This window comes from Bos grunniens, chromosome 2, assembly GCF_055505025.1.
Source record: "Bos grunniens cultivar Pamir isolate PY7600 chromosome 2, Bosgru_T2T1.0, whole genome shotgun sequence".
NCBI lineage: Eukaryota > Metazoa > Chordata > Mammalia > Artiodactyla > Bovidae > Bos > Bos grunniens.
The window spans coordinates 127,327,900-127,337,188 of NC_141166.1; the positions used below are offsets into that span (position 1 = coordinate 127,327,900).

The following is a 9,289-nucleotide window of genomic DNA, read 5'->3' on the forward strand; positions in this document are numbered from 1 at the left end:
ATTAACCATTATAATCATGAGGAATGTTCTGTTTTTATTTCAATGTAGTGCTTATGAGTTTATATTTATCCAGAAAACAGAGGGTGATTGCTTTTGTTGTTTATGGTGCAAAATATCATGCAGTCTTGCCAGCTGTCTGATCTTATTGTATTCTAAATTTGCAACTATAAAATATTGATGAAAAAGAACAATTAATATTTAACACTTCAACTCAACTAAATCCAAGTTATTGCATTTCTGATAAAAATAACCACAGGAGCACTTGAGTTTTACAGAGAAATGTGGTTTCCACTAAAAATATACCATTTATGCAAGATGACTGAATTATAAGAGCTGAAGTAATTTTCTAAAATAGAAGTTTTATTTTGGCTTTTATGTTGGGAACAATTTTGTGTGAATCGGAGTACTAACAGAAATGTAGGATTATTAAGATAATTTCTAGTTATGCTTTTGAAAGGTCCATATGAAAAATATGGGTAACATTAATTTGATTGTAGTTCTGGCTCTGACAGTAATTAACAGAGTGAACTTGAAATAGGTACTTACCCATCTGAGTATTAGTTTTCCTTTTTCTAAATTGCAGGAGTTGGATATGAGGATCACTCATGTCCCTAAACAGTTTAGGATGCAAATATTACTGTAAAATCAAACTGGTTTTGTGATGGGCTAGTTAGTGTCTGGTGTGCTGAAGCTATAATTTGGTTAATAATATTACTAAATATGTTTTTAAAATAAATCTTAAACCAATTTCTAGAAAAAATATTAAGTGCAAAAAATTAAAATCAATTAGTTTTTCACATTATTATAGGTAAGTAGGTAGCTGAGTATAGAATTAAACAAGTACCATTAATTTTCAAATATCAGAATGAAAATTTATGTAATTTTCTAACTTTCTGACCTCTCTTGGGCACGTGCATACACACTAACACACACACATGCAGTTGTATGCTTTTCTGCTGTTGTCATACACGTAAGATCTGGGACAGATGTAACAATGTCAGCCTCTTAATTCCAAAGGTGAGTTCTGTTGGAATTCTGTGGAGTGAAAATTGCTTACATTACTCAATTGTGAAAACGTATATTCAGATATTCTTTGGAGAAGAACTTGAATTTCACCCAGTTATAGTCTAACTATTTACTCTGTTGCAGCTCCGGATGGTAAATAGTAATCTACAGATAGAGTTGTTACTTTTATCTTTTTTCTTTGAAGAAATTTCATATTGTGCGATGCTGTGCTTGCTTACCTACTCAATATGATAAACATTTTATTTTCAGTTACCAGTTAAAAGAGTATTCAGTACTAGAGTGCCCGTTCTTCTATAACCTTGACATTTCATTTAACAACAGTGGTATAATATAGCCAACACTTGCTGAGTGCTTATCATGTGCTAAACACTGTTCTCAATATTTTATTTAATCATTGTAACAGGTATGACAGCTGTGCACTGAGACATAAGTGAATGAAGCTTGCCCAACACCACACAGAAAGGGTGAAGCCAGGATTCCAGTTCAGGCACTCTGGCTTCGAAGTCTGAATGCATAAACAAAACACTGCTTCTCCAAATCCTTTAATGTCACTACACTTTGGTCAACTTAGATGATGTAAAAGTTAAAGGATCTAAGTCTTTATGTGTCCTTAGTCTTTCCAGTGTCCTTGGTGAACTTGAAAGCCTCATGCTGGACTTTTTCTTATGGTTGAGATGAGTGGAAAATCAGGTGTCTCATCACCCCCAATACACATTAGAATCCAGTTGATACTAATCAGTAGACTTGTATACATTTCTGAGCAAAATTAAGTCCTAGTGATGTTGAAACATTACCTCAAGGTAAGTTACATCTACTTTCATGCAGGATATTCAGAACCTCCACTGATCATCCCCATGCTTAGTCTGCTTTTACTGCAGTTAAGCTAATTCCAGGGGCTTCCTTGGTGGCTCCATGGCAAACAATCTGCCTGGCAATGGAGGAGATGCAGGTTTGATCCCGGGGTTAGGAAGATCCTCTGGAGAAGGAAATGGCAACTCGCTCAAGTATTCTTGCCTGGAATATCCCATGGACAGAGGAGCCTGGTGGGCTACAGTCCATGGGGTTGCAAAAGAGTCAGACATGACTTAGCAACTGTACAAACACAACAAAGTAATTACCACAACATTGTGTATATGTGTTCTCATAAAGAAGAATAATGGGTCAGCGTCTTCTGCTGGGCTTAGCTTATGGGGATCATGGCGCCATGTTATTCTAGGGTCCTGTCAAGGAGTTACAACTTGATTCTTCAGGCCCCCTAATTTTTGCATTCTCATTGGTCTTTTCATCCCTGTTTACTTTAGCAAATTCTTTTTAAAGAATTTTAAAGGATTCTTTTTATCTTTAAATTTTCTTTTTCAATTGAATACAGCTAATATCAACGCTCACTATATTCTATCTCAAAACCTCTTTGCACAAAGCTCTCTTTAGAAATATTTTTGTTCCAGCACACATTTTGCTACCACATAATTTCGGTCACTATTTTTACTACCTCCTGCAACAGTTTCCTTACTGCTTGACTTGGAAGCCAGTGTCACATATTTTAAGTTCTGTAACAGCAGGACTTTAGCATCTTGGTATCATTTTCTATAACATTCAGCATCAGTAACAAATAAGCCTGCTCTCTATTTGTTGCTTTCATTTTGTGACTGTTGGGCTTGACTTGGTTCAGTTTTAAGATTTTTTCTCATTCCAGAACCTAGGTTAAAAGAATAACAAAACTTCAGGATATACTTTTCACTTAGTAGAAGACCTTAGCAGAGGACAGGCAGTTTATACAGTCTCATTTAAGGTGCTCATATCTCACTGGGCACAGCAAGTCAACTGATTAAGTCTAATGGGGGTAGGGAAAATATTTTCCATCCACAGAGAAGCCTGCCATGGGAGGGGGACAAATTAATAGACCTGTGTACACATCTTTAATCTGCCTCACCCAGGATAGGACACAGTTGAAAGTCTGACCTAAAGTAATATATTTTCTCTTTGTTATTTTGAACTATTTAGGGTCAGGTATGAATGGAGATTCAAAGGACATAACTGCCTACCACACAGTATTTCTTACAGCCATATTAGGAGGAACAATAGTCATTGTCATTGGATTTTTTGCTGTACTTCTTTGTTATTGCAGGTAAGAACAATAGTAATGTGTGTGAACACAAACTGATATTAGTGTCATGTAAATTCTGTGTGTTACAAAGTTTGTAGAAAGCAGTGGTTTGATATTTAAAATATAGATTAAAATAAAAAAAGATATATTCTAACAGTAGCATTATATATATAAAATAAACATGAGATTTTTTTTTTTAATGAAACCTTCTAGATAAGTTTGAAAAAAAATTTTTTTTTTTTTTCCTTCTCTTCTACTCTAGGGATAAGTGTGGTACTCCACAGAAAAGAGAAAGAAATACCACTAAACTTGAGGTCCTCAAGAGAGACCAGACAACTTCAACAACTCACATAAATCACATCAGTTCAGTCAAAGTTGCATTAAAAACCGAGGACAAATCACAGTTATTCAATGCCAAAAGCTCCTCGTACAGCCCTCAGAAAAAGGAATCATCCAAGGTGGAATCAGAAGAAAGAGTTTCCATGGTGAAAACTCGGGACAATTTAAAAATCTACAATGAAGATGTTTCGTTTCTGTCAGTCAATCAAAATAATTACTCCAGAAACCCAGCACAGTCTTTGGAGCCCAATGTGGGGTCCAAACAACTTAAACATGTTAACAACAATATGTCTTCGTCTCTAGGTGATACGCAAGAGGAAAAGAGGTATCTCACAGGTAATGAAGAGGCATACGGGCATTCCCACGTTCCAGAGCAGATCATGCACATCTACAGCCAGCCCATAGCCATCCTTCAGACAGCTGACCTCTTCCCCACTCCAGAGCAGTTGCATCCTGCTAAGTCGGCTACTCTGCCAAGAAAGGGACAGTTAGTCTATGGCCAACTGATGGAACCAGTAAATAGAGAGAACTTTACACAGACATTACCAAAAATGCCAATGCATTCTCATGCCCAGCCCCCAGATGCCAGGGAAGAGAACTTCCCACTGGAAGGTCAACAGAGTTTGCCATCCCAAACTTCAGATTGGAGTCGGTATTCAAACAGCCTCCTGGAATCTGTTTCTGTTCCTGGAACACTAAATGAAGCTGTTGTAATGACTCCCTTTTCATCAGAGCTTCAAGGAATTTCAGAACAGACCCTCCTAGAACTGTCCAAAGGAAAGCCCTCCCCCCACCCCAGAGCCTGGTTTGTGTCTCTTGATGGAAAGCCGGTCGCACAGGTGAGGCACTCCTTCATAGACCTGAAAAAGGGCAAGAGAGCCCAGAGCAATGACACGAGTCTGGACTCTGGGGTAGACATGAATGAGCACCACTCCAGTAGAAAACTGGAGAGGGAGAAAACGTTCATCAAAAGCATGCATCAGCCTAAGATCCTTTACTTAGAAGACTTAGACCTGAGCAGTAGTGAGAGTGGAACCACTGTCTGCTCTCCAGAGGACCCAGCTTTAAGGCACATCCTAGATGGAGGGAGTGGAGCCATCATGGAGCACCCTGGGGAAGAGTCCCCAGGAAGAAAAAGCACCACTGAAGATTTTGAAGCCAATATATCCCCCACTAAAAAAAGGGGCAGACCACCACCACTAGCCAAGAGAGATAGCAAAACTAACATCTGGAAGAAGCGAGAGGAACGCCCACTGATTCCCATAAATTAACACCAAGAGTGGTTGTGTCTCTGTTGTCTCGTGCTGTTTATTCTTGCTTTTTATTGTAAATTGCTGTGTGAACTTCTGAAGAAGCTGAGACTGAGCAATCTCATGGTCCCTGGACATGTCTCAAGCAGAGTAAATAGTAAACTGGTAATTCAGTAGTGAGAAGGCTACCAAGAAATGCTTTTTTCTGGCCTATGCTTTTTATTTATTTTTGGGTGATGAATTTGAAGTATCTGAGGGTTCAAAATGTAAAATAGTACCTGAAATTGTTGCTCAGTCATCAAGTTGAGCCCTGACTCTGAAGAATAACAGTGAAAAGTGTACTTCTAAAGTTGCTAAAGTTCAAAAATACTGCTTTTGCTTTAACTACCCCTGTGAAACATTTAGAAATGAAACTGTATTACTCTTGTGAAATGTTACTATTATATTCTCCACTGCATATACTTGAAAATAACTGGATAAATGTTCTGGATTGATGTTATTCTAGAGTTCAAAGGCCAAACCACATTTTCTTTCATTTTAAACAGCATGTATATTGTATCAACCCAAAAGTAAATTCCATACTCACCTAAGATGGGCAAGAAGCTACTTGGTTGTTAGAGAGGGAAATGCCAGCTCTTTGGTTGTTTTTGGATAAAACTTCACAGAATAAAAAGATGTTAGTTTATCTAGAAATCTGAGAAATGAATGTTCTGATACTGAATTTTTACTTAAAAATTTCTTGCCCCCTTCCCCATTACCAAAAGGGGAAGTGAGCTTAGCTGTCAAGAAAATTTTTTACCAGTCTTTAAAAAAATAAGTCATTCCTCCCACTCCCCAATCTTTAAGGCTCACTGATACATATAGACTGAAATTAGTTTTCAGATATTTCTTCTATTCAAAAAAAGTCACTTAAACTATTAAACTTGATTTTTAAAAATCAATGAATTGAAAGTTTCTTATAAACATCCAAACTTAAAATATGTGGAGCTAAAGGAAATAAACATTTCAGTTTTTTTCTGAAATGTCAAGCAGAAAAAACGTGCCATTTCTCTTGAGATTCAAGAATACCTTCAGGATCCCAGGTATACATCCAGATTTTTTTGTTGCTGACATTCTAAAAATGTTTGGGAACAACAGTTTCAATTTCACAGGAAAAGTAAAAGATTTTTATTAAATCACGTAAATGCTTTTAAGTTATATAACATTTTTTTTCCAGATTTGGAAGTAATATATTCTTTCCATCATAGCAGAGAATTAGTGTGAACACATTCAAGAACTGTTTTTAAATTTTAAGTGCTTTCAACTCTGAATTATCATTCATGTCCTAAAAATGAAATTTTGTTAATTAAAATCAACTCATCTCATTTTTCTTAAAATTTCCATAAAGGCAAATGTCTGAAGCAGCTTACCCTTTTCCTTGGGGTGGGGCGGGGGCGGGGAATGAAACTAAATTGCTTTATTTCTCATGCACTACTAATTAAGATGGGAGCAACATAGAGACCCAAGGCACATAAACAAGTTGTAAGAACTAAAATTAACCACATTAGCTTCAGTCAAACTGTAGATAGATAGACAACAAAAGACAACAGCTTTTCCCCCAAGGCAGTAGACTTCAGCCAGGTTTTCCCTGTAACCATTTCTGAAGCATAGAACCTGTCAGATAACATTCCTTTCTGTATTAACCCAAAGAATTTAAAGATCTAGGTAAAAGTTTGCTATATTCTACCCCAATCCATAGAAGAGAGAAATGTTTTGGTTAATTTACTACATTTACTTTTTTGAGGGAGGGGGTGATAAGGTCCAAAATTAGAGGCAGTTTCTTACTGGTTTTACACAGAAAGATGTATTTAAGGTGACATAAATGAAAATGATTTGGAAAAGGTAAAGGAGTTAGTGCTCTGCTGAAGTGCCTTTGATATAGACTTGCTTTATTAGAAGGATATGATAACATCTTTCTTAAATGTGCATTTTCTTCCTGTTAGCCAAATTAAACAGATGTGCAGTTTTTATTATAAATATAGACCTAGTGTTTCACGTTGGAACAATGAATTTTGCATGCCAGTAACATCTCTTTGTGTATTTAATTCTTTTTTCAGTCTAGTTTATATTGATAACATTATGTTGGAATGAAGTTAGAAACTATATAGTAATGTACTGACTTTGACATTTTAAGTGTATATTTTTCCCACCCTTAAAAAATGTTCAATCTCTCATCTTGGTAATGGAATACACACTTTGATATAAGCATATGCCATTAAGGTATGCCACTTACTCATTCTTGTGTAAAGGAAATGAGAAGATGTATCCCCAAGGGCTTTTCTAGAAATACTTTTGTTGGTTTCAGAATAAAATCTTATTTTTTTATACACTGCACATTCTGTTCTCAATTGGGAAGTATAGGTAATTCATCTTTTTCTAATGATCCAAAATGTGTAACTTCTCATTTGTGAGTAGTTCACAAATTTCCTGTTAAAGAGCTGAAGCCATCTACTTTTTCTTAACCCAAGTGATAATAAAGCGGCAATATTCACAACTTTCTTAAAATTTTTAAATTGAAAACCACCACAGTTTTTTGCAAATGAAAACCTTGAGAATTTTAGTCACAAATTGTTAACATTTGTGGATCCTTTGTATATACTTTGGATATAACTTAAAAGCAAAATTATCCCTCAAGGAACTGATGGATTCATTTACTAAAGCACAGCTGTATGTATTTTTGAATACATATGATATTGAATTTGTAAAATCCATTTGTATGACATTTATGCAATTGTATAGGGATTACGCCCTTTTATAATACACAGTATACCACGAAGGTCACAAATATTGAGGAATAAAAGCACTTCTTTACTTTGGCAATCATTTTCAGATCACTTTCTGTATGTTTGAATCCTCTGGTATCAATACATAGTATAAAGTTTTGGGGATCTTTGGGTCAAATGATGTCCCTCAAAACTTCCAGGAAGGTGAAGCTCAAAGTTACGTATTCATTTATAGGGAATGAGTTACTCATTTCTCCGTGTACTAGAGTTGTAAAGAATTTAACTATGTTAATTTCCGTCTCAGAACTAGAATTGACATTTTGCCCTCCGTTTCCAGGTGTTTCTATCTTTTGTATTCTCTCCTCAGAGGAATCTCACATTTCAGTGTATTTATGCCATCACTACTATATTTACTGCTGGAAATTGTTAAAAATCTGATGATTTGTAAAAATGTTAAATGGTTCATTAAAGATAATAAAATCTAAAAATGTATCTGATGCACTGTTTTATTTTGGGTAAACTATGAAACATTCCTTCCTAAATTGTTATTTAATCTGGTAGATGAATATTCAATTATTTTCTTGATTACACTCCCTATAGTAAAATAAATATTTGAATACCCTATGTTTATATAATGAACTTGATTTCTCTTTGTATTTCATGTTCTCCAAAGTTCACATTTTGACTATTAAAGCTGAATATAGACAAATCATTTTCCCATTCAATGAGAAGACTTTACAAGATAATGAAAATGAAAGTGTTAGTCTCTCAGTCATGTCCGACTCTGTAATCCCATGAACTGCAGCCTGCCAGACTCCTCTTTCCATGGGATTCTCCAGGCAAGAATACCGGAGTGGGTAGCCATTCCTTTCTCCAGGGGATCTTCCTGACCCACAGATTGAACCCCAGTCTCCTGTACTGCAGGCAGATTCTTTACCATTTGAGCCTCCAGGGAAGTCCAGAAAATATGACAGCTATTTTCGGAGTTGTAGTTTTTATATTCTAAGTAAAACCAATAGAGTACACCCTCCCATATCCCCTGTAAAAAAAAAAAGAAAAAATTCTTTTAGCTTTAAACCTAAGACTAATGATAACACTAAGGCTGTTTGCTCAGTTAATTGAACAGTGCTTATGTTCATGTATTGGGTTGGCCAGAAAGTTCATTTGGGTTTTTCCAGATCATAGAGAAAAACAAGAGAATTCCAGACAAACATCTACTTCAGCTTCACTGACTAGGCTAAAACCTTTGTGTGGATCACAACAAACTACAGAAAATTCTTAAAGAGATGGGAGTATCAGGCCACCTTACCTGCCTCCTGAGAAATCTATATGCAGGTCAAAAAGCACCAGTTAGAACCGGACATGGAACAATGGACTGGTTCAGCACTGGGGAAAGTGTACATCAAGGCTATATATTGTCACCCTCTTATTTAACTTAAATGTGGAGTACATCATGTGAAATGCTGGGCCGGATGAAGCTCAAGCTGGAATCAAGATTACGAGGAGAAAAATCAACAACCTTACACGTGGCGGAAAGTAAAGAGGAACTAAAGAGCCTCTTGGTGAGGGTGAAAGAGAGTGAAAAATCTGGCTTAAAACTCAACATTCAAAAAACTAAAATCATGGCATCCAGTTCCATCACTTCGTGGCAAATAGATGGGGAGAAAAGTGGAAACAGTCACAGATTTTGTTTCCTTGGGCTCCAAAATCACTGCAGATGGTGACTGCAGCCATGAAATTAAAAGACACTTGCACCTTGGAAGAAAAGCTATGACTAACCTAGACAGCATATTAAAAAGCAGAGACAT

At 36.2% G+C, this 9,289-nt stretch overlaps 1 protein-coding gene across 1 annotated transcript in view; it reads left to right on the forward strand.

Moving 5' to 3' along the window:
* The window catches only part of FAM171B (family with sequence similarity 171 member B), a 76,110-nt gene extending 68,137 nt beyond the window's left edge, over window positions 1-7,973 (forward strand). Inside the window, exons 7-8 of the mRNA XM_086371356.1 lie at window positions 3,028-3,151; window positions 3,393-7,973. Of these exons, the coding sequence (XP_086227482.1) occupies window positions 3,028-3,151; window positions 3,393-4,740 (1,472 nt within the window). The 3' untranslated portion in view covers window positions 4,741-7,973. The remainder of the gene's footprint in view (window positions 1-3,027; window positions 3,152-3,392) is intronic.
* The last annotated feature ends 1,316 nt before the right edge of the window (window positions 7,974-9,289 follow it).